Raw genomic sequence first — 25378 nt, 5'->3', positions numbered from 1 at the left:
TATTTCTATGAAGAATGTCATTGGGATTTTAATAGGAATTGCATTAAATCTGTATAATGTTTTTGTTAGTGTGGCTATTTTGACAATATTAATTCTGCATATCCAAGAGCATGGTCTTGCATTTCCAAGACCATCTTCTAAGGTCTTCTTCAATTTCTTTCTTTAGTGTTCTGTAGTTTTCATTGCAGAGGTCTTTCACCTCTTTTGTTAGATTGATTCGCAGGTATTTTATTTATTTATTTATTTATTTTGAGGCTATTGTGAATGGGGTATTTTTCCTAATTTCTCTGCAGTGGATTCATCGAGATGTGTAGGAATGCATTTGATTTATGGCTGTGGATTTTATATCCTGCTACTTTGCTGAATTCATTCATTAGTTGTAGAAGTTTTCTGGTTGAATTTTTTGGATCTTCTAGATATAGAATTATGTCATCAGCAAATAGTGATAGTTTGAGTTCTTCTTTGCCTATTTGTGTCCCTTTAATGTCTTTCTTCTGTCTAATTGCTCTGGCTAGAGTTTCAAGGACTGTGTTGAATAGAAGTGGTGAAAGAGGACATCCTTGTCTTGTTTCAGTTTTTTAGAGGGAATGCTTTCAGTTTTTCTCCATTTAGAATGATGTTGGCCTTGGGTTTAGCATATATAGCTTTTACAATGTTGAGGTATGTTCCTACTATCCCTAGTTTTTCTAGTGTTTTGAACATGAAGTTGTGTTGTATTTTTTCAAATGCTTTTTCTGCATCTATTGAGGTGATCATATGATTCTTGTCTTTAAGTCTGTTGATGTGATGTATTATGTTTATTGATTTCTGTTTGTTGAATCAACCTTGCCTCCCTGGGATGAACCCCACTTGATCATAGTGCACTTTCTTTTTAATACGTTTTTGCGATTTGCCAGAATTTTATTGAGAATTTTTGCGTCTATATTCATCAGGGATATTGTTCTGATGTTTTCTTTCTTTGATGTCTCTTTGTCAGGTTTTGGTATCAGGGTGATACTAGCTTCATGAGTTTGGAAGGTTTCCCTCCTTTTCTATTTCATGGAACAATTTGAGGAGTATTAGTATTCATTCTTCTCCAAATGTCTTGTAGAACTTGGCTGAGAATTTGTCTGGTCCCAGGCTTTTCTTGGTTGGTAGGCTTTTGGTGACGTCTTCTGTTTCCTTACTTGAAACTGATTTGTTTAAATTGTGTTTGTTCTCCTGATTCAGTCTGGGCAGACCATATACCTCGAGAAATTTGTCAGTATTTTCTGGATTCTCCATTTTACTAGAGTATAAATTTTCAAAAGAGTGTCTTATTATCTTCTGTATTTCAGTAGTGTCTGTCATGATATTTCCTTTTTTCATCATGAATTTTAGTCATTTGAATTTTCTCTCTCCTTTTTGTTAGAGTGGCTAAGGGTTTATCAATTTTATTTATTTTTTGAAGAACCAGCTTTTAGTTTTGTCAGCAGTTTGTTTCAATTTTATTGATTTCAGCCCTGATTTTAATTATTTTCTGTCTTCTGCTGTGTTTGGTGTTCTTTCTGTAGGGCTTTGCTGTAATGTCAGGTCATTTATTCGTTGACCATTTATTCCTTTTATGAATGACCTCAATGCAATGAACTTTCCTCCTAGCACTGCCTTCAGAGGGTCCCAGACCCTCTGTATTGGAGTTCTGTTTACCTCCAAGAACTTCTTTCCTCCTCCTTGATGTCTTCTGTTATCCATGCGTCATTCAGTAGTATAGTGCTTAGTCTCCAGGGGTGGGAGTAGCTTCTGCTATTTATTTTGTCATTTATTTCTAATTTCATTCCATTACGGTCTTATAGAATGCAGGGTAGTATCTCTATTTTTTTGTGTTTGCTAAGAATTGCTTTGTGACATAACATATGGTCTGTTTTAGAGAAGGATCCATGTGCTGCTGAGAAGAAAGTGTATTTGCTTGTTGATGGATGGAGTGTTCTATATATGTCTGTTAAGTCTAAATTATTGATTGTATTATTGAGTTTTATAGTTTTTGTTTGGAAGATCTTTCCAGTGGTGAGAGAGGTATGTTAAAGTCAACCAGTTATTATTGTGTTGTGGTCTATTTGATTCTTGAAATTGAGAAGACTAAGTTTGATGAACGTAGATGCTCCATTGTTTGGGGCATGAATATTCATGATTGCTATGTCTTGTTGAAGTATGAGTCCCTTAAGGAAATGTCCTTCTTTATCCCTCTGACTTGCTTTGGTGTGAAGCCCACTTTGCCTAACATGAGGATGGGAACCCCTCTTGTTTCCCTGGTCCCTGTGAGTGGTATTATGGTTTTCCATCCTTTCACCTTCAGTCTGTGGGTGTCTCTTACTCTGAGAAGAGTCTCTTTGAGGGTGCATCTTGATGGGTCTCTTTATTTTAATCCAATCTGTCAGTCTATGTCTTTCGATAGATGAATTTAGGCCATTAACTTTCAGGGTTATTATTGAAATATGGTTTATGTTCCCAGTCATTTTGATTTTTTTTTTGGTTTTTTAACTTGGTTTCTCCTTTGATTGTTTTTTCCTTTAGTGTAGGTCCTCCCTTTGCTGGTTTTTATTGTTGTTTTTTATTTCCTCCTCATGGAATATTTGCCAAGAATGTTCTGCAGTGCAGGTTTTCTCGTTATAAATTCTTTTAACTTTTATTTACCATGGAAGGTTTTTATTTTGTCATCAACACTGAAGCTTAATTTTGCTGGGTATAAGAGTCTTGGTTGACCTCCATTTTCTTTCAGAGCTTGGTATGTGTTGTTCCAGGATCTCCTGGCTTTGAGGGTCTGGGTTGAAAAATCTGCTGAGATCTGAATTGGTTTCCCCCTATATGTAATCTGAAACTTTTCTCTTGCAGATTTTAGTATTCTATGCTTTTTCTGTAGGCTGGGCCTTTTTATCATAATGTGCCTTGGTGTAGATCTGTTGTAATTTTGCATATTTGGTATCCTGTAAGCCTCTAGTATTTGATTTTCCAATTCATTCTTCACGTTTGAGAAATTTTCTGATATTATTTTATTGAAAAGATTGTACATTCCTTTGGTTTGAATTTCTGTGCCTTCCTCTATCCCGATAATTCTTATATTTGTTCTTTTCACATTATCCAATAATTCTTGGAAATTCTGTTCATAGTTTCTTACCATCTTCATTGTATCGTCAACTTTATTTTCAAGATTATATGTTTTGTCTTCATTGTCTGAGGTTCTGTCTTCCAAGTAATCTAGTCTGTTGGTGATGCTTTTTATTTATTGAATTTTTAATTTGGTTTATTGTTTTCTTCATTTCAAGGATTTCCATTTGGTTTTTTTTTTTTCTTTTTGTTATTTTGTTTTGTTTTTCAGAATCTATTACTTTTTTCCTGAAGTAATCTTACTACCTGCATTTGCTCTCTTATCTCTTTGTTGGAGTGATCAATTGTTGCCTGCATTTTCTCTCTCATATCATTCTTTGCTTCACAGATCATGTGAATTATGTGTATTGTGAACTCTTCTCTGTCATTTCATATGGATTCTATTGCTGTAGCACCTTGGTTGGTTTGGGCACTTTCTTCCCTTGTGTCTTCATGTTGTCTATGAGTCTTCCTCCCTAGCAGTGGGGATCCAAGGTATTTCAGTTTATACCCTGTAATCTTGTTCTGTCCTTGCAGGTTACTAATACCTCGACTTTAAGGAGGAGATCAATATTTACAGCACCCAATGCAAACAATATGCAGCCTTAAACCAAGTAGCTCCTATTTAGACACAGTTTTGTCACAATAAACAGAAATTATGTGTTCAATTAATATCTACAATATAAATAGCAGGCTTGCATAAGGGTCTCTAGTTTATAATGGTGGACAAAGGCGGGGGGTGGGTGGTAGGATGTGGGGTTCATGCGGTAGGAGTGGGAATGTAGAGGTGTAGGATCACAGGAAGAGTGAGAGAGGAATCAAGAGAAGTGGGCTAGCAGGGATAGCCCTGGTGTAGGCAGGCCTGCAGGGACTTGGTGATGGTTTCCCGGGTCTTGGCTGTTGTCTCTAGATGGAAGTAGCCAGGAGAGCCATGTGCTGGTAGATGGGGGGCTGCAGCGCGGTCACTCTCCTCCCCCTCCTCCCCAGTCACTCTGCCCTCTCCTCCGCGTGGTGGGCTGGGTTGTTGGCTCAAATTTTTTATTTTTAAATTGTAATTTGACAAAATATAGTTGTGTAGGGTTGCTCTGAGTTTTCTTAGTCACTGAGGTTTGCTAAAATTAAATATCCAACTTTAAAAAGTAACCACTTAGTTGGAAACTTTTCTAAAATATGTTTTGGCGTTTAGTACTTTTCACCTGGAGCTTGCTGAGGGTCCGCCAGATCCCTGGCCTTGCCCGAGGTGCTGTGGTCCAGGCTGGGGGCAGTGCCTGTGGCCCCAGGACGGTGCTTTCTCTTGCTCCCTTCACGCCAGCCCCTCCTCCAGCAGGCAGCTGTGTAGCTTGCGTGTCCCCCGCCCGTGTTGGAACCCACCCTACTCCTCTTGCTCCCTTCATCTGTTTCCTCTGGACTTAGAAGCTGGGTCACTGTGGGTGCAACAGGGCCACAGGGACCTCTGGGCTGGGGCTGGGCACTGGTTGGCAGCAGTGCTGGAGGCCTGGGCTCCCATTTTGGAGGCTGACCCTAACCTAGTCCTCACCCAGCATTGCTGGCTCTTCCAGGTCTGCGCCAGCTCCCATAGCCGCCCCACTCCCACCTGGCCTTCCGAGCTCTTGGAGCTCCCCAGCAGGTCTTGGTGAAGTGCCCCACGCCCCACGTGTTACTGTCTGCTCCAGCAGCTTTAAGTGGGCGGGGAAGCCTTGATCAACTGTGCACCAAAGCAGGCCTGAAGCTGGTCTGTGGGAGGGTGGCGGGACTGAGCTTCAGCTGTCTCCCTGTTGGGCACTGGGCGGCAGGTGGCTTGGCTCTTCCCTCTCGGCACCTTGGCCTGGCTCCCAGGCTCTGGTGACGAAGTCTAGGTTGTGGTCTTGCCTTTGTCGCCCCAGTCCATGTGGACAGGGATATACCTGAGGTACAAGCTGTGGCCAGGGATGGTCAGTCAGGCCGGCTTCATGGCCCAGCTGCGTGGAAGGGGTCAAGGGGGCCACGCATTACCGTGCCCAGGGCAGGGCTGTGCCCTCCATCCTCCTTCCCCAGGCTGCGTTGCCCTTGCTCTCTGTGTGGAGGAACCCCTTCAGATCCAGCCCCCAGCACCTACCCGAGCAGGAACGCGTTATCAGCCAGGTCCTCCCCGTCCCTCCTGGGCGGTGCTTCAGCTCCCTCCACTGTGGGGCGTTCCCGTTGCTGGGAGAGCTGCGGGGCACTCTGCCTGCTGTGAGGAGGTCCCTCCCAGCCTGGGCCTGTGCTCCTCAGCTGTGGACGGTGTTGTGCTGAGGAGCAGGGAGCTCCACCGGCATCCGCTGGCTCCGTGACCGCAGAAGGGTGCTCCTGGGGCGCCCCAGCCCATCGAGGCGTGTGCCCTTGACGAGAGAACATCGCCTCAGCTCAGACTGCATGGAATGAAACTATTTTTCTTGTGAGCTCTTTAAGGATTTCTTCCAGGAAGACAGAAACCTACGTTTGTGACTGAATTGAGATTTTTTTCTATCTCTTTATGGCTTTCACCACAGAGATAGGATTTGGGGCCCCTTGGGAACTATTCAGATGTGCCTTGTGCTGGCTAGGGTGGGCGTGCCTGCTGTGCCTGGGAAACCAGCTCTGCCTGCTCAGACGTGGAGGAAGGACTCCGCTCCCCAGGCAGCGCAGGCCTGGGCCTGGGCAGGCTGTGGTTCCCTGTCCACTCAGCGCTCAGCTCTGCCTCCTGTCCCCTGGGACTTTGCCTCTGCCTACAAAATCGCGGGCACCCTGTCCATAACAGCTTCTCCTCGTGGCTCCTCACAATGCTGCCCACCAGCATGGTGGGACCCTGACCTCGACTCCTTAGCCACTGGTGGACACTGGTGGGCTCGAGTTGGCTTAACTGCTATGGGCACCCAGATGGTTGCCTCTCATGGTTCTAGATTCTGGAGGGCCAGCTCGGGCTGACCCGTCAAGTTCTTGGCAGGACTGTCTTCCTGATTTGCAGAGGGTCCTGTCTTGCTTTGTCCTCCATGGCAGGGAGAGATGAGGTGAAATCTCTGGTATCTGTCCTTAAAAGGACTCTGATCTCCTCATGAGTGTCCAACCCTCATGGCCTCATCTAACCTGACTGCCTCCTAAGGTCCCCCTCTCCAAATACCGTCACACTCTGGGGGTCAGGGCTTCAGCATGAAGCACACGTTCAGTCCACTGAAGTGAGACCACAGGGGGCATCGGATGGTGACTTCCAGTGACTGGGCTGCGTGAGGCTGCCAGAGTGTGAAGGATGTGAGTGGAATCTCTGAGCCACAGGTCCCGTGTCTCCAGGGTCCACATTAACATGGTTCCTCTCCTTCCAGTGTCACCTGGGAGCCCATGGGAGATGGGAAGAAGGTCATCTCCCTGGCCGACAACCACCTGCTACTGTGGGACCTGCAGGAGAGCTCCAGCCAGGCTGTGGTAAGCCAGCGCCGTGGGGCTTCCCTGGTCGGTGGGTCTGGAAGTGACTAGAGGCCAAACTCAGAATAGACTTTTCAGTTTACTTATGTTTAGCATTTGGACATTAATTATGAGGTAATTAATGAATGGACCAAGTCATCAATCAAAGAGCTAAGTGATGGGTCTTTTTCTTTTTAGGATACATGACTGTAGAGTGTTTTTAACATGTTATACATACATGGAGCATAACTTGTTCTCATTAGGATCAGTTCTGTGGTTGCACATGATGTGGAGTCACCCTGGTCATGTTTCCATATATGAACCAGGAAATTGACGTCCGGTTCATTCCACTGTCTTTCCTGTTCCCACCCCACTCCCTGCCCTTCACAGGGTGAGAGCTGGAGCCATGGGAGACCTCAGAGTTGATAGAGACCCTGTGCCCCTATGTGCCAGGGGCGTGGCACATCCAGGGCTGCCCTGGGTGGGTTTAGGTGAAACTGAGTAAAACGCATTTTAATGTTGGAACAGTTGTAAAGCATCAGCTTGAAGGTGTCGTCCACCTTTTGATGTGTTGGTGTGAGTTAAGGAAATGACTCGTGGCACTGTGGGAACCCGGTCTGCTTTCCTGGGTTCTTTTTGGATGTTTTGACTCCTAGAGTAAACATATAGTTTTCCATATTTGGTTCCTGAAAATTTCCTCTTTTAAAATGCATTTTTACATGCATTTATAATATCAGAGCATTTGCTGATGTCAAAATAATTACTTTAGGAAAAAGAAAAGCCAAGAAACTTGAAGTGGTACCCTCGTGCATGGCGAGCACTCCTGGGCGGAGGTCGACGCCGAGCCGCAGGGCGTGGGGATTTCCTCAGTGAAGCCGCCTTGTATCTGTCTGTCCCCGTGCAGCTTACGCAGCCCTTTTCCCTCGTGGTGCCTTCCTGCTGTCACAAGTCCCCTTCCACCCTCTGGGCAAGAGCTGACCCTAGGAATGATTTGTCATGATTTGTCTCTCCTTGGCCTTGTCTTGGCTGCTGCAGACTTTCAGGGAGAGAATACCAGGCTTGCGGTGGGCTTTGGGGTAGCCTGGAGAGAGAGTGCGATTCCTGGTGATGAAGAGCCAAGTGGAGCTGGGTGAGGCCCCCAGCGCCTGAGTCTGTGCGTTGGGACTCTGCAGGGCCTTGCTCGCCCGCCTCACTACCTGGGCTGTAGTCACACGGTGGCCCCGGCTTCACGCCCCAGCTGTCTCTACGGGATTTCAGGATAGGGTGATTATTTTCTGCAGAGATCAATTTAGTTTTCTCTTCCCTTTTTTATCTGCTGTCAGCAGTTCTGTCAATATCCTTGGTGACCCTCCACCGTGGTGTGTAATACAGAAGCCTTCCATCGATCTCGGCCTCCTCACACCAGCTTCTCATTTTTTTTTTGTTTGAGGATATTGCCTTCTGTGGTAGAGCTAATCTTATGCTCACTGCATCATTACCTTTTGCAATTAAATTGGAGAGTCTTTGCCATTTATCATCATTAGCAGAACCCATGGGAGGCCCTGGAGTGGGAGGGCCCGTGGGGTCTGTGGACCCCAACGAAGACAGAAGGACCCCCCCACCCCGTTCCATTTGTGCCATTTGTCTCCAGGGTCCTGCAGCTGTCAGCAGCTGTGCACGTAGAGAGCTTCTGTCCAGGTGGCGGAGCAGAGAGCAGAACTCCCTGCGCCTCTTCCTTTTCATTTAGAAGCATAGGAGCCCTAAAGACGGCCCAGAGTGCCGTCTGCGGGTGCCACGCCTCTCCAGGGACATGTGCTGTAAGCGATGTTCTGACCCGAGGTCTAAATGTGAGACTGCCTTCGTTTTTAAGTCCCGTCTCCTGGAATAGGGGTGCAGACTGGAAATACTTCCTCCCATTTTGGCGGTGATCTTTCTGTTGTTCTAGTTGGTCATTTCACTGGGCAAGTTTCTCATGTTTTTAAAAGCGGTCTTTATTTTTTAGAAAGGTTCTAGGCTCACAGTGAAACTGAGTGGGTGAGAGGGATTTCCTGTGTCCGCCCACCCCACACGGAACGTCTCCCTGCCAGGAGCACCGCCACACCTGGTGCGGGTCACGCTGGTGAGCCTCACACACACAGACGTGTCTTCTCTCCCGGAGTCGCAGTTCCCACGGGGTCCTCTCAGGTTTGGATAGATGCAGGGCCATGCAGATCCTCCCGCTGTGGCACCATGCGGGTGGCCCGCTGCCCTGGGGATCCCAGGACCCGTCCATCACTCTCCCTCCTCTCTCTTCCCAGGCCCTTTACACTGCCAGCAGGGCTCTGCCTTCCCAGGAGGTCACAGGTGAAGTCCTTCAGTCCTTCAGGTCCGCTCTCCACTCAGCAGCGCTGCTCCCGGGCTCCCCGGCTCTTCTGTGGGCTCCCCGGCTCTTCTGTGGGCTCCCCGGCTCTTCTGTGGGCTCCCCGGCTCTTCAGTGCCGGGCAGCCTCTGCGTCTCACCCTGGAACCTACCCACTGCTGGGAGGCTTTCCACGTGGAAGGCGTTCCCTCCTCTTCACTGTCCCTTTGGCTTCAGGCTGAGAACTCTGTGACTGGCTTTGGACCTGAAGCTTTTCTTCTCTGACTTTTCGCAGGGGTTTTGTAGTTATGCGTCTTGCGATGTCGTGACCTGTTTCATGAAGGCGTGTATAGCAAGGTTCTGCACAGTGGTAGGAGTCACCTGGCAGGGTGTCGTGGCCTCCCCTGGCCGGGTGAAGGCAGAGGTCGGGGCTCCTGTGTGGCCTTCGCTGTCCCAGGTGGGCATGAGGTGCGTGCGTTCTGTTCCTCTTACCTGGCGGCTCCTTTCAGAGGGAGCACCTTTCCTTGGGGCCCCTTGATGTTTCCTGATGGTGGCTTCTTCAGCTCCAGTTCTGGGGCTCCTCGCTGCACCAGGCCCAGGCTGGCAGCCTCCACCTGGGAGTCATTTTGTGTGTTGTCGGGTGACAGGGTTCTCTGTGCCCGGTGAGGAGGTGGAGAAGGTGCTGTCCTGCTCTTCAGCAGTCCACCTCCAGCCGCCCTCCTTGCTGTCTGCCGAGGTCAGCGTTGATGGTGTGGAAGCTCTGTTGTCTCACCCTAACGTCCCACGCTGGTGACTCCCTGCTGGGTGTGGGTGCTGTCCAGCCAGCCAGGGGCTGTCTAGTGATGGAAGCGAGCAGGTGGGGACCGGCCTGGGGCTGAGCTAGGCTGTCAGACCCGTTGTGTCCCCGCGTGCTGGGATGCCTAGGCCAGACTGACTAGTTAGCGAGCTCACTTGGGAGAGATAATCAATCCTTTTTCAATTAACTGTCATTCTTGACACTGCTGGTGTCACCCACCTGGGCTGAGGAACAGGCCTGGTAGTTGTCACTCACCCTGTCAGTGACGTGCCCTCCTTCAGAATGGAGGCGTGTGCATATGACCTGCTCTTCAAAGGTCAGTAATTCTGTGTTCTGTGAAGGTGAGTTTGATTGTTGGAGTGGAATCTGATAACCAAGATGGTTAACCAGGTCAGTGACGCTGCTGGTGGGAATGTGAAAGCTGGTGTCCTGGTGAGACTCAGAAAGGTGTTCCAGAGTATTTGGAGCAGTGGCTGATGGTTGAGTAGATGTCGCCTCAGAGCTGCAAGTTTCAGGCAGCAGTCATTGAAATTTATGCTTTAGGATATCAGTCTTTAAAAACAATTATCTTTAAGAAGATGTGCTGTTCAGTAACATACTATATTGCATAGCTTAATGTTGTAGTATGAGAGATAACTGTGTCTTGATTTCATAAATATTATTGGTAACTGGTATCTTTTATAATGTTTCGGTTAAATTTTGAAACAGTATCTTTCAATGGCATAGGTCCCCAGCACCATATAAAACAAAACTAAAATCATTAAAACTTCCAAATGTTGGTGTCCAGCAAGAGTGTGCGGTGTTCCAGGCTCTCAAGAGGCTTCTTGCTGTGGTCAGGAGTAATTTACATGGCCTTGGGTCAGGGGCAGGTTACACGGCTTTGGGACCAAGTGTGTGGAAGGAGAGGGAACTGCCTGAGTCTGTGCCAGACAGCCCCCTGTGGGGCCAGCGACCCCCGCTGCTGGAGCCCTGGCCAAGGCGTGACTCCATCGTTCCCTCCTTGCCCTGCGGCCCTGGGCTGGAGAACATAGATGCTGCCTTTGACGTACAGTGTAGTTTTGCCAGAACAGTCTGGGACAGATATGGGACAGAGGCCAAGGTGAAGGGCACAGAGGGCCTGGGACAGAGGGTCGGAAGGCAGCAAGAGCTCCTGGGGCCAGCACTGCACTGAGGGCTTCACAGCACAAGACTGTTTCTGCCATCCCTCATCAGGAGGACCCTGGGAGGTTGCCTGGGGTGGGGGGTGGACAGACAGACGGGTGGATGGTGGGTGGGTGGATGGATGGGTGATGGATTCCAGAGTATGGGGGTACGTGGACGGAGTGGCTGTAACACGACCTCCAAAGCTGGATTGCTGATGGTCACACAAAGAAAAGAAGGACAGAGCAAGAGATTGAGGTACCAAAAGCTGGCAGTGATACTTCATGACTAAATGGCTGTCCCCGAAGTCAGCAAGGGGTGATGATACTCAGAAATAAAGGGTACATCATACATGGCTGTACTCCAAGTTTCTTAAATCTTCCCGTTCTTCATGAAAGATCTCTCTCTCCTTTCCAAAGGATTGACTATAATTAGGTCCATCTCTCCAATAGGTCACTTGTGCCTTTTTTATATTCCAGTCACCTTGGTAAAATGTATGAATCTCTGTGTTTTGAGAGTGTAGAATCTGCCACATTTCTGGACCTGGGATAGAATTGTTTTCAGAAGCAGGTTGGATTTTGGTGTAGCAAAGGGAAGAACAAACAAAGCCCCCGTTATTTCTGATCCTCCTACAAGGAGAGTCCTTTTAGAAATAAATTGAAAGTGAATGGAAAGGACACCACGCTCCCTGCTGTCACAGAGCACCTGTGGGCCCAGGAGGCCTCTCCAGGCCCTCTGCCGGCTGGCTCTATAAGGCTAGCACCCGACTTTCTGGGGTAGTGCCCTTGTTGTGTGGGCCACCCAGCTCCCTGGGTTCTGTGTGTCCTGTGTTAGCCAATGTGCAGTGCCGCACTTCAGTGACCTTGGGCCACATGATCCTGGCAGGGTACCACCTCTGTCCTTTCCCCAGGTCCCAAGTGCTACTGGCTTTGAAGCAGGAGCCCTGGCAGCAGCACCCTGCTGTGTGACCCCAGCTCTTGCCAGATGCTCTGCCTCTTTTGCTTTCGTGTCCTGAAGGTGCAGCGTGCCTCAGGGACTCTCCAGTGAATTCTATCACCACCTTCAGACTGTGTGCTCCAAAGGACAGTGTCTGCCTTCTCCACGTCCCTTGCCCCAGGACCGCTCAGAGCTCCTCGGAGGGCTCCTTGGTGTTGGTTTATCGAGTCAGCAGAAACGTCTGGGGCATGCACATGACACGTGCTCCTTGGGCTCTTGATGTCTGCTACCTAGCTTAATCCTCCCACCCTGCAGGGTGGACACTCAGGTGTCTCCTCTGTGCACGAGGCGAGGCACAGGGGCCAGAGCCCCCAGCCTGAGATGGGGAAGGAGGGTGCCTGTGCATGTCAGAGGTGCTCTTTCAGGTGGCCTTGTAAGTCGGCACTTAGGGTGCATTTGGCTGCAAACCGTGAGAAATGGCTGAAGTGAAGAGGAAGTTTTACTTGTTTATTTTTATTTTTTTTGTTGTAGATAGACATAATGATTTTATTTATTTTTATGCAGTGCTGAGAATCCAACCCAGTGCCTCACACATGCTAGGTAAGTGCTCTACCACTGAGCCACAACCCAGCCCAGGAGGTTTTAGCATCTTATGTGGCCAGAAGCATGGAGGTACCGCAGCTCCAGGACTGGTGGATTCACACTCTGAGCAGTGTCCTCAGTGCTTTGCTGCTTCTGCTCTGTCATATGCACATCACTGCCACTTGTCATGGCTGCAAGGTGACTGCAGCCGTTCTAACCCTCACCTCCAGTCTTCCGCAACACCAGTGAAGAGAAAGCCAGCTTGTGGGCAACTCTTTGTTAGGAGATCCTTTCTTGGAGGTGACTTTTATCAGCTGCCAGACACTGTCCACGTCGTGCCTCAGCTGATCACTGTGAAGGGAACAAGTCCATCATGCTTGACTTAGCCATCTCAGGCCCGAGGGTGGAAGCGGGGGTCAGGGTGGCTGGCCACAGCTGTGAGTGAGAAAGCCGCTTCTACCATGTGGTCAGGCTCCTGGGAGGCACCTGCATGTTAGGCTCTGGGCACCACAGCCCTGCTGCACCTTCCCTACCCTCCAGCAAGGAGCAGTAATGCTCACCTTCTCCTCTGGCCTGTGGTGTCCTCCATCTTGACCAGCAAGAACTCGGGAGCCGCTGTGGGCACGCTGTGCTCCTGGTCGCGCTCCCCTGCCCCTGTCTGCTGGTCCCCTCCCCTCTGGTCCTGCTTGTGTGGTCATGCCTCTGTTGCTGTGCGGGGCTGCCACAGCACACACCGTCGTCCTCTCTGTTTCCATCTGGAATAGGGCCTGGCTCCGCAGGTGCTCCATGCAGCACTCGCTCCGTCCAGGAGAGGCTGCTGCCAAGCCTACCAGCGTGGCTCTCGGGGGACGCAGCTCCCCCAGGTGGACAAGGGCCTCGCCCCTGGGTACTCGCTGGCTGCTGGCCACAGAGAGCACCATGCGTGTTCCTTGTCTCACTGGGCGTCTTCCGCATGCCCCCTGCGTCATCGGAGTCAGCATGACAGAGTCCAGGAGGCCTCATACTCTGGTCATCCAGATGCTGACTGGGGGCTGCTGTTTGGGGAGGGTCCACTCAGGCCATGAGGGCCAGGGTGGGTCCTGAGGCTGAGCTGGCTGTCACCAGCCACAGCCTCTTCCACCCCTGCCTCCCGGTTTCCAGCCATCTCTGCTGCTGGCCATCTTCTAGACGTCCTGCTTTCCTGTCCTGCTTCATGGCTAGCCAAGCGCCCATGCTTCCAGCCAGGTCTGTCCCCATCGGGCTCTCTGTTACACAGGCCTCTTCTCCAGGGATGGCTCGCTTCCTTGTGCCCCAATTTAAGTTCTGCTCAGCCTCTGCAGCCTTGTTGGTTCTAACCAACCCTCTTGTGCCTGGAGTCTCTGGACTCATGCTGTCATTGTTCTCCCTGGCCTCCGCTACCTTGATTTCCCCTGGCCTCCCCCACCCTGGTTTCCCCTGGCCTCCCCCACCCTGGTTTGTCCTGGACTCCCCCACTCTGATCTCCCCTGGGCTCCCCCACTCTGATCTCCCCTGGCCTCCCCCACCCTGATCTCCCCTGGCCTCCCCCACCCTGATCTCCCCTGGCCTCCCCCACCCTGATCTCCCCTGGACTCCCCCACCCTGATCTCCCCTGGCCTCCCCCACCCTGATCTCCCGTGGCCTCCCCCACCCTGATCTCCCCTGGACTCCCCCACTCTGGTCTCCCCTGGCCTCCCCCACCCTGGTCTCCCCTGGGCTCCCCCACTCTGGTCTCCCCTGGGCTCCCCCACTCTGATCTCCCCTGGCCTCCCCCACCCTGATCTCCCCTGGCCTCCCCCACCCTGGTTTCTCCTGGGCTCCCCCACCCTGGTTTCTCCTGGGCTCCCCCACTCTGGTCTCCCCTGGGCTCCCCCACTCTGGTCTCCCCTTTCCTCGGTGGTCAGACAGTCGGTGTGAGGGGAGTGGCACTGTGGGCCGAGGAGTCACTCAGGGAGCACTGGCGGGGGCTGCGTGGCTGATGGTTGCTTGCCGGCAGTTTGGTTCTCCCCCTGGTGCCGCATTGTTTCTGGGTCTGGAAGAGTCCTGGCTGCCTTGGAGCTGGCCACTGCTCTGGAGCAGGGGCTGCTCGGCCTGGCTTCTTGGCTCCTGAGGCCTCCAGGCTAGAAGTGGAGGAGGTGCCGTGACAGGTGACTCCTGTGAGGCCCGCTGGGTGCTTGCTGGAGGCTGCGGCCACCCTGCTGTTCTCCAGGACACTGTGAACCAGCTGGTGCAGCTCACTGCGGAGCTGCTGGTCCCCACAGCAGTGCAACAGACGTTCAGTGGGTGGGGACGAGACCCAGGATCCATGAGCCGGACGGCAGCCAGCCCTGGTCGTCCTGCTGCTTCATCCCTTGCTTTGTTATTTATTGTTATTATCTTCACTCACTTGTTTTCTGTAACAGGATTGAACCCAGGATGTTAACTACTGAGCCACATTCCCAGCCATTTTTAATTTTTATTTTGAGACAGTCTTGCTAAGGTGCTTAGGTTCTCACCAAATTGCTGAGTCTGGCCTTGAACTTGGGATCCTCCTGCCTCAGCCTCCCAAGCCATTGGGATTATAGGCGTGCCTCTGCACCCAGCTCAGTCTATTACTTTTTAATGTTTGTTGTCATCAACGGTGATCATTGACCTGGTAACCTCATCTTCAGAAAACTGGAATGACGCCTGTAAAGTTTTGACCTTTTTTTTCCACCTAAAGGTGGGTGGGTACTGCAGAAAGAGCTCTTCATTTAAGTTGCTTGTGCGGAGGTTGAAGCTGAGCCCAGCTGGGCGTCCAGGAGCCCGGGCCACCTGTGTCTCTGTCACGGCAGCATGGCTTCTGGTGCTTCTGGTTTTCCTCTCTGGGCCACTGTGCCCCTCGTGGCTGTGGAAAGGAGCTGTTTTGGTCTCCTCCCAGCTGTCTCCCCAGGACTGAGGTTGCTGCCATCATCTTCCTCCGCCTGTGTGGCTGGTGATGGTGACAGTCTCCTGGGCGTCACACTGCCCAGGGCCCCCTGCCCTCTAGCTGGGAATCAGCCCTGCTGCAGGGCTACCTGTGCCCAGCTCTTGCCTCGTCCCTGCTGGGCGTCTGCCAAGCAGTCTCAGCCTGTAGAGAGCTGAGCTTGCTCTCTGCAAAGGTCACACAAAGAAAGGGTCTGGTGGAGCCTGACAGGCAGAGGGAGGGGGCAGGGCACCCCACCACCATCTAGCGGAGCGCCTCTCTCAGCCCCTACACTCTCCGCGGCTGTCGCAGTGGGCCCCTGGCCTGCTGAGCCAGCCGACATCCTCCAGGAATTCTGGGGGAGCCCTGAGGCTCACTGTGCTCTTCCCGGGTGCCTAGTCAGTGACATGTCAAGACGGGTGCTCTGGGTACCTTTGCCTCCTGCCCTTGGATGTGAGGAAGCTGGGAGGGGGACTGGGAGGTGTGGAGAGGGCGGAGATGGCAGTGGGAGTGGTCTCTGATGCTGGTTGTTCCTGACCTGCAGCCATCGCCCTGCCCTGGACACTGGCTTCTTAGAGGCGAGTTCCCTTTCTCTCAAGCTAGTCCGAGTTCAGCTTCTGAGCTGCTGTGTGGGCAGCTGGCATGCTAGGGAGAGTGCCCAGGACTGCTGGGTGACCTCTGCCTGTCCTTGTTCCAGCTCCTCTTCCCGACATCCCACGGGACCCTGGCTCTCCCCCACCTGCTGCGCCTGCTCTGGCCCTGCACCTCTGCACACATGGCGGCAGGTCCATCTCCATGAGCTCCATGTTCTGCTCCCTGAGAGTGACCACAGCGACCTGCTGCCTGGGCTCTCGCTTCCTCGCCATCTCAGCATGGGTGTCCCCCCCTTGCCCCAGACCCTGCTGTCCTCCTGACAGTTCTGCCCGTGTTCCCTGTCCCCCTCACCCCCGTGCCTGCCGCCTGAGCCTCCCTGTCCTCCAGGACTTCTCTGTACCCTGGCGGCTGCTCCCGTTTGGCCCCTGGTCTGGCACCGCCAGTGCCTGCCAGGGCCCCTCCAGGGATGTGACGAGCACGTTTTGCACAGAACATGAACAGCCCCTTAGCTTTCTGTGGAGAGAGTCAGTGGGTCACACATGGTGTGTAGGTCATGAGTCGCCAAGTCTCAGACTCCTCATTCAATGTGCAGGAGAGTGGGCTGGGGGAGGATTTCCTGGGACAAAGAGGACAGCTCCGAGCAGAGAGCAGGTCCTGCAGGGTGAGGGAGGGTCTCACTGGAGGGCTGCTGGTCTCTCAGCTGGGCCATCTCCCTTTGAGCAGTGGGGGCCCTTTCCCAGATTCCCCTAGAGGGCCTCAGAGCAGGAGTTCTGGGTGGGAGGGGCGCCCTGCTCATCGTCCTTAGGTCATGGTCTGAGGCCGTGGCTGCTCCTAGGGCTCGCCACGTCTGCCTCCTGTTCTCTGCTGGGTCCTTACTGCCTGCCCGCTCTGCCAGTCTCTGTCACCTGCCCTTGGACCTCTCACCCCAGGCTCTCAGTCATGGTCATTCTGGGCCAGACCTGCCCCTCCCCACTAGGCCTCAGCTCTGTGAATCCCTCAGTGGCCCCATGTCTGTCCCAGGACCAGGCCAGGACTGTTAGGTGCTCCAGCCTTTCCAGTCTCTTTCTTCAAGGTTGGGCACAGGCTCAGAAGCGCCCAGAGGACAGTCCACTCACCCCAGGATGCTGGAGGCCTCAGCTGGGAGGGAAAGGAGGTCTTAGCCTGTGTGGTCTGAACTGTTAAGTCCTCAGCTTTGGGCAGGTGGGGACTTTTCTGTCCCTTTAGGAGCCTGTCTTTCCCATCCTTTGCTCTAGCCAACCTGCTACCCAGTGCTGGGGTTTCTGATTAAATCGTGGCTCGAGCAGTAAGTCCAGGCCTGTTCATCTCTTGAGTCTGGACACTTACACTGCCCTTGCTCAACAAAGCCCTCGATGAACACCCATCAGTCCCCAGGACTGTCGCTGGGCCTCTCTGCCTCTCCAGGGCCTTTGTCCAGGGCTGCCACAGCCTGGCCTGCCTCCCTGGATGCTTGGCCACCTGGCTGCTCAGAGGGCTCTCGAGCACTGTTGTTGAACGCTTAGGTGAATTAACCAATGGAGAGCTTGTGTACGCTGGGGACAGCTTGGGGTGGGATAGAGCGTACCCCCAAGGCAGGCCTGCAGCCTCTACCCTCAGAAGTCACTGTGAGTGAGAGTAGGCCACCCAGACCCCACATGGAAATAATGGTATAGCCAGGGTGAGTCCTTTGTGCATGCTGTCCCCGGTGCATGGGAGGTGGGATCGGGAGGAAGCTCTTCCCCCAGGTCTTGCAACTGGGTCTTGCCTCCTCTCTGCCCGGAGGAAGCTTCAGCCCCAAGAGACTGTTCCTAATGAGTCTCAGGTCTGTCGATGCTTAGCCTCTGCATGAGCATTTTGGTCCTCACAAGAAAGGATGGAGAGGGAGCTGATTATGTCGGGGGGTTTCCCTTTGTTTCTCCAGAGCTGCTCCTGTGGACTCCACTTACCTTGTCTGTCTTGGGGGAAGCCAGACGTTTGAGTGATGCCATGTTGTTTTGTTCAAGTTCGAGCTGGTTCACTTTTAATCACACATTTGCAGGTCCTCTGTGATAGAGGTCTATTAATATGCTTTCTATTTTTTGCTGTGCTCAGTTTTCTAGTTTTTTCCCCCAAATGAGGTTCAAACATTCATGCCTTTTAAAGGAAGAAGACAAAGAGAGCCTTCCTAATTGTTCAGATGGTTACTTTCCCTAAATCCTGAGTATCGGATGCCCTCTTGAGTTTTCGTGAACAGGGTTCAGATTTCTCTCCTCCTCTTTCTGGCACTCCCAGCTGGCCAGCTCGGCGTCCCTGGAAGGGAAAGGACAGCTGAAGTTCACCTCGGGGCGTTGGAGCCCGCATCACAACTGCACCCAGGTGGCCACAGCCAGCGACACCACCCTCCGAGGCTGGGACACGCGTAGCATGAGGTCAGTGACGGGTGTGTGTGCCTGTCCCTGTGTCTTCCTCCCTTGCCTCTTCCCTGGATGGCAGAGGTGATTAGAAGCCAGGTGCATTTGGGGGCACGTGGTTTGTCTTTATGCCATTTTTGCAGGCTAATCACAAAATCATCTCCCCAAGTTAAGCCAGAGTGTGTGTGCATGGGGCCCTGTGCCTTGGCTGGCTGTGCTGTCCCAGTTGCTGTCCCTGCTTGTGCAGTTCACGGTGCCACCAGGCTTTGTGATGGGGCTACGGTGCTCTGCCTCACGATGAGCCCCTGAGGGCTGGCGATGGCCGCCCTGCTGCAGCCTCCCTCCAGGACTTGGCTTTGACCGCTGCTGTGCTTTCAAGAGACATACCTGTCGGGTAGTCATATTTTGTCATTTAAGTAATTATGTGCAACAACCAGCAGTTCTAATGGAACAAACAAGAGCGATTTTTCTGTTCCAGTTGTGATTTTGATAGGCAAAGGAGTGATGGTGGGATGTCTGTTGCCATGGCAACAGGAGCTGCACAAGCTTTTTTAAGATGCAGTTTATCCCCTTGGCACACCATAATTTATCACTGCGCTGAAGAGACGGATGTCATGCAGTAACTCGTGCTGCTTCCGGGGAGGGGGGCACACCTTTAAGTTCAGTCCCAAGGCCTCTGAAGACCCAGGGGCTGCAAGTGGCCAGAGGCTGCTCCTGTTCTTGCACATCCCTGCACCCAGGGCTGCTGTGGTGGGGAGCTGTGGCCAGACCTCAGGAGCTGCTCTCCATGGCCTGTGGTCCCCTCCCCCTGCCCACTGCTCTGCGAAGGACCTGACAAGGAACTGAAAGATGACACGTGGGCCCAACCAGAGTCGGCCCCAGTGGGCGCACCCCACTGTCACCTCCCTACGCCTGCTGCATCTCTGGCCAGGAGGTGGCTCCTGCAGGAAGCAGGGACACAGCAAGGAGCCATTCTGCTGTCTGTTAGCCTCTCTTTTATATCGGCTTCAGTTTTTGTCTTGCCGCGGTGCCTGTGGCATTTCTTCTAGAATGCGCCATGTTTGTATGTCAAAGTCACTGCCACTAGAGCATGCCGTGGCCCTGCAGTTGGTAATTAGTGCACTGTGATCACCCACCAGCTCCCTGGGATGTGCCAGTTTTTAATTTTATACCTGTGTCTGTTTCACCTGAAAACTCACAAAGATTGGGGTTTCTTACTTTTACAAAAACAATGTTAAGATATCGAAAAGGTGCTGGATATAAAAACCAGCTCAAGATTTAAAACAGCTTAGGGCCAGCGTGGGAGTGAAGGGGCCGAGCTGGTCTGCATCAGGGAGCAGGGAAGAGGGACTGTCCTCTGACCCGCGAGGCATGGTTGCAAGGTGCTGGTAGCCCCACTGGTGCCACAGGGAGCGAGGATGTCAAAGGTGGCAGGAGAGGCTGCCGTGCCACCAATGGGGAAGCCAGCAGAGCGCTGTGCACAGGGAGAGCAGGGCAGCACGGGCGAGCGCACAGGCCTCTTGGGCCAGTTCCCCGTACGGGCCACCAAATGCCGCAGTCTGGCTGGGCACAAATGCCGCAGTCTGGCTGGGCACACAATCACGAGCCACCACACAGCTTGTAGATTCAAACAGCAACTCTTTATTCCCGAACTCACACCAGCCGTCTACAATCACGTTCTGGGGAAATCCAAGTTCTCTGCCCAAATCCACGTTCTCTGCCCAAATCCACCTCCACTGGGCTTCTATCTCCAAAATATATTGTCCAAATCCCGTGAGAACTCAAGGGGAACTCAGGCAGCAGGATACGCCCTATTCCCAGCAGGAATAATCTTAAACCTTAAACCTGGAACCTAAACTGGGAACGCCCTAAACACGATTATCTTAAAACCGGGAACACCCTAATCTGCCTTGGTCCTTGAGCAAGGTCACGTACATTCAATGTCACTGCAACATGGGGTACGCTGGCAAGGAAATTGTCATACCTACTTGGCTAATGGCTCCCAGCACAGTCTCACTGGAAGGCAGCCGGCAGCAGGAGGTGTGGGATCAGGTTAGGGGTGCTTGTGTACCTGGGCACCCGTGTGTAGGGGCCCTGTGCATGTGCATGCCCAGGTATAGGAGTGTGTGTGTGTGTATGTATCTGTTGCATAAACAACACACACAAAAGTAAACGTGCACACACACTCATATGTGGACGCTCCCATGTGGACACTCCTATATGGACGCTCCTATATGGACACGCCCTTTCACACCTATTCCCTTGTCCCTGCCTTCAGAACAAGCAGATCCCACTGGCCATGTGGTGATGAGATCCCAAGGGGTGTGGTTCAGCCCACCTCCCTCGATTCTCTCCAGGCCTCCCAGGGCTTTCCTGCTCTCGCTACGTGTCTCCCAACACCAGCCACACATTTGCTTTCTTCCACTGCCATTTGTTTCCTTTCCTTTCCTTTCCTTCCTCCCTCTTGTATCCTTCCAGAACTTGCCGGGTGTCCTTCCACAGGCCGGCTTCAGCTCTCGCCGGCAATGTGGTCCCCCAGCCTCTCTCCTCCAGACACCAGGCTTCCTCTGTGGTAGCTGTGAGCCCACATTGTTCTCCAGCTCAGGGGGATCACAAACACACCCTGGGGCACTTGGCTGCCTTCTGCCCTCAGAGGCTCCTGGTGCCCTGTGCCCTCCTCGTGCAGGTGAGGATTGTAGAGGGGACCCAGGCGCCCCAGTCTGAGATTCCCCTGCTCAGCTGCTGGCAGCGGGGAGGGCCCTACCCTTGGCAGGGGGGCTTGGAGGGCCCTGGAGACAGGTGTGCCTGCGACTCGGCAGCTCTCCGTCACCCATTAAACGTTCTCATGTGCTATTCTTTTTCCTCTCTCAGCCAGATATACTGCATCGAGAATGCCCACGGACAGCTGGTGCGCGACCTCGACTTCAACCCTAATAAGCAGTACTACCTGGCAAGCTGTGGGGATGACTGCAAGGTGAAGTTCTGGGACACCAGGAACGTCACGGAGCCAGTGAAGACCCTGGAGGAACACTCCCACTGGTACTGTGGCTCGCATCCGCTTGAGGGAAAGGGGACTGTATAATTTATTTTGCTAATTACTTTACCATTTGGAGAGGCACAAACCAGCTTAGTTTGTACTGCTGTGAATCATTCAATCAACCCAGTTTTATTTTTCCTAAAGAAGCACTAATTTCAAATCTGAGTGTTTGTGATTTATAAGCGTAGGAAAAGAAGAAAAACATGGGATCCTGTTTTCCCTTGAACAGTGCTGGTTCAAATCTGCAAAAGTAAACGTGCACAGATGTTCACGCAGCATTGTTTGCAATGCATGAAAACTGGAAGCGACCCAAATGTCCATCAGAGGGGATTGGTTAAGTAAATTAGGTGACATCCGTGCAGCGGAGATTATGCAGCTGTCAGAAAATGAGGAATATCTGCATGTGTATGGATGTGGAAGGGTGCCCAGGATCATTCGTTCTCTCTCAAATATTATTTGAATGTTTGCCATATGCTGGGTACTTTCTGCTAAGTGTGTAAAAGGATCAAGTCATGGAATAGTACACAGCATGAACCCATCCTTTAAAATTCAGAAGTGTGTGCACAGAGGAGGGTGGAGGACAGGGCTTGAAGGGTGGCGGCCCTCGCAGGGAGCCTGCCCTGGCACTGGGCGCCCTGGGGTCTTTGCTTCCCACAGCTGTGTCTCTGGTGGGTGAATTATTTGTCAGAAGCGATATTGTTTCTGCAGTGGGAACATTTTAAAGCCCTAGAGGACTCATGTGCCATTTTGAGAAATTCAGTGAATGGCCTATAATTTGCTGCAACCTGAGCAGAGAGCCAGGGAGTGCCTGCCACACGGGGCACCTCCACATGCCAGCTGTGTCACACTCTGTGCCTGGGCCCGCGTCCCACTGTGAGCAGCACCACAGAGACCAGGCTCATCATACTGCAGGGCCTATGTCAGGAGGACACACCCCACCACTGTCCCTGGTCCTCGGGGGTGCCAAGGCCCTTATCCTGGGCCCATGGCAGTCAGCGTTACCCGAAAGATGTCCCAGGGCTTTGTTTGATGGTACAGGTTGTCGCTAATTCATGTGTCACTTCTGGGGAGGGGGTTTTTGTTTGGGAGCTGTAGAAAGCCTGTCTGAAACCCTGAGTAATAAGCCTCTCCCTCCACAGGGGGAAGCTGACATTTGGTCTTTCTCATCTCTGTTTGTGAGGACTTAGGAGAATATTTTAGAGCAGCATATGGTAGGCCTAACCCCCTGCTTAGGAGCCCTGCCTTCAGCCCAGGAGGTGGGGGTCAGATACCCAGGGACACTCAACATGACTCAGCCCCACCAGGCCAGGGCCTCTGAGGGCATCAAGTCAGGACAGCTCAGCAGCTGCTGTGCCCTTTTCAGGGTGTGGAGCGTCCGCTACAACCACTCTCATGACCAGCTGGTTCTCACCGGCAGCAGTGACAGCAGAGTCATCCTGTCCAACATGGTGTCCATCTCCTCCGAGCCCTTCGGCCACCTGGTGGATGATGACGATGTCAGTGACCCGGAGGAGCACCATGCAGATGAGAAGTAAGGACCACTGACTGCAGGGCGGCTCTTGTCTGTGCTCACACGCAGTCCTGGGTCTGGGAGCTTCCATGGAAAGTGCCCTGTGCATGGTTAAGGTACCCCGTCTTCCCAGCAGTGCAGGATGAATTCCAAGGTACCTGGCCCCGAGACAGCTCTGTGGTGGTGTTAGAATGTGCCCCAGGGCATATCTTCCTGTGTTCTTCACGAATGCCACCTACAAAACCTGAATGAATTTGATGCTCTCCTGGAGTGAGCATGGCAGTGATGTGACCTGGTGTTCCCAGGCCTCCGGGTGCTCGCTGTGGAGACTCGAGCATGGACTGTGTGCTCTCCACCCTCAGCCCGTGTCGGGCTGGAGTCCAGACACACCTCTGGGGCACAGAGCTAGGTCCTGGTTGGCCCTGGGTGTTGTTCACAATGGGGAAGTTGTGCGCGCGTATCAGCGCTCCATTGCCCTGTGGCTGGGAGACGGCTAGGGCAGCCCCCTGTCCCAGGGCTCACATCCCTTGTGACTTGTCCCCTAGGGTCACTCGTAGCTAGTGACAGCAGGCTCCCAGTGTGAGCCAAGCATGCTGCTCCTTTCTCCAGTCTGTGTAGGTCCCTTTCCACCTGCAACAGCCTCCCTCTCCCTCCAGATCAGTGGAGCAAGGCCTAGCAACCACAGAGGCCCATGCCTCCGACTCCAGAGGAGGAGGTTCTGGAATAAAACCAGTGGCTGTGGGCAATGCTGTCTGTCAATCAAATATTAGAAACAGGGCCAGCGAAAGGACTTGTGAGCACGCGCCTGGTTCCAACCCCTCCTTTGCCATGTGCCATGAGGACTTGGACATGTGGATTTGGCTTCCTCCCAGGCTGTCTGCAGCCATTCACATGTCCTCTCTGTTGGGGAAAGCTGATTGTCCCCTCAGTAGGCCATGTGACCAATGTGTGAGTTACTCACACATGTGACCAGTGTGTGAGCAGCTTCAGGGAGGAAGCACTTGTGGTCGGCGGGTACCCTCCCTCCATCTTGATGCCTTTAAATCAAGGAGAGAGAAGTCCCTGTGGGGGGTTATACTTGGTGTTTGTCACAACATGTCTGTTGACCATTGGAAAGTCCACTATCTGGGAAGGCCAGAGCTTAGGGATACCCACAGCCTCTCAAAGCCTACTTCCAGAGTGGGGGCTTTGGGGTCCTAGGTTTGTCTCGTTGTGGGATAAAGTATTGCTGAGAGACAGACAGGCCCTGGACTAGGGTATGAGTGGAGGGGACTTCCTGTGGTGGTGGGAAGGAGAGCGCCAAGCACCTGTGCCTGCTGCCGGCCCTCCGTGAGCACAGGCCGGAGGCCCCTGCTGCTCATGCCTGCAGGTGCTGACCCCACCCGTCATCCTAGCATGAGATTGTTGGGCAGGCCTCTAGGCCTGAGCTGACTCTCCTCCAAGGAGGTGCAGAGGTGGTCTGCTGTTTGGCACACGACACCCTCTGCTCAGGGACGCTGGCAGGGCCCTCTTGCTGCCTGACCTCTCTGCAGCAGGGGAGTAGGGCAGATGCTCCCAGCTCAGTTCCTGGAGATCTGATGCCACGCTCTCCTCAGTCATGGGGACCGCTTCCCCAGCACTGCTCTGAGCCAGGAGACCCTTGCACTGACAGCACCTCACCCAGGCACCCACAGCACTGAGGACCAGGGGGCTGCTGTGCTGCAGGTGTCCTTGATGCCCACAGGTCACTGACGTCCTCTCCCCACAACCAGTGAGGGACCACACACTGGGCTCAGCCAGGCCGTGTGGGCTTCCCGTGGTTTGGATGAGAGACCGGCTCCCTATGGGATCCCTCCTGTCCTCTGCTGCCCTTGGGCCTGGCTCACAGCTCTTCTCTGTTGGGTTGCAGAAGCAAGGAGCCCCTGCAGGACAACGTCATCGCCACGTACGAGGAGCATGAGGACAGTGTGTACGCTGTGGACTGGTCCTCAGCTGACCCGTGGCTGTTTGCCTCCCTGAGCTACGATGGCAGGCTGGTCATCAACAGGGTCCCCAGGGCGCTGAAATACCACATACTGCTCTAGCGCCCGGCCCTCTCTGTCCTTCCTCTCACAGTCTCCGACACTGGTCGCTGTTGGAGTGAGTCCTTTCCAGGTGGCTCCCGCCCTGGGAGCCCAACCTTGCCTTCTCACAGGAGCCCTTCTGGGGTGCGGAGGAGCTTCTGCCAGCGGCACCCGTCCTCCTCCGGAGGGTGGCTGTGGTGGCTGGGAGTGTCGGGCGCCAGCCGCGGCCCACTCGCTTTGCTTCCTGCCTTGTGGGTGAGGGGAGACTCTGCACACCTGGTCCTGTCCGCACCCTGCTGAGGGCCATCTTCCCCTGAGACTTCCAGTGAAATAAAGTCAGTGGGGACTCTGCAGGCTGGTTCCTCCTTTCAGGCTCTGCCCTCCTGGCCACATCCCACGGGGCTGCTTGTTTCCCGTCCCAACCCAAAAAAGGCAGGTGCGTAGAGGGGCAGCGCCTTGGGGCTGGGGCCAGCAGGACCCACGTCTCTCTCCGGCCTCTGTGCCTGCCCTGCTCTGCTCACCATTCAGGCTGTGTCCAGCTGCCTTGTGCTGTGGGGGCCGCAGCTGTGTGTCTTCCCCTGGCAGCCCAGGCCCGGTTCTGTGTGGGGGGCACTCAACCTTCCTCG

General features: G+C 53.0%; 1 protein-coding gene across 1 annotated transcript in view; it reads left to right on the top strand.

Annotated features, from left to right (window-relative positions):
* Positions 1-25103, top strand: part of Eipr1 (EARP complex and GARP complex interacting protein 1) — a 114694-nt gene extending 89591 nt beyond the window's left edge. The window contains exons 5-9 of the mRNA XM_046441173.2: positions 6414-6513; positions 18045-18181; positions 21035-21202; positions 22564-22731; positions 24599-25103. Coding sequence (XP_046297129.1) covers positions 6414-6513; positions 18045-18181; positions 21035-21202; positions 22564-22731; positions 24599-24773 — 748 coding nt within the window. The 3' untranslated portion in view covers positions 24774-25103. The remainder of the gene's footprint in view (positions 1-6413; positions 6514-18044; positions 18182-21034; positions 21203-22563; positions 22732-24598) is intronic.
* The last annotated feature ends 275 nt before the right edge of the window (positions 25104-25378 follow it).

This window comes from Marmota monax, unplaced genomic scaffold (genome assembly GCF_021218885.2).
Source record: "Marmota monax isolate L192 unplaced genomic scaffold, Marmota_monax_Labrador192_F-V1.1 WCK01_AAM20220418_F8-fsc00010, whole genome shotgun sequence".
Taxonomy (NCBI): domain Eukaryota; kingdom Metazoa; phylum Chordata; class Mammalia; order Rodentia; family Sciuridae; genus Marmota; species Marmota monax.
This window is presented reverse-complemented; position numbering and strand designations above follow the sequence as displayed.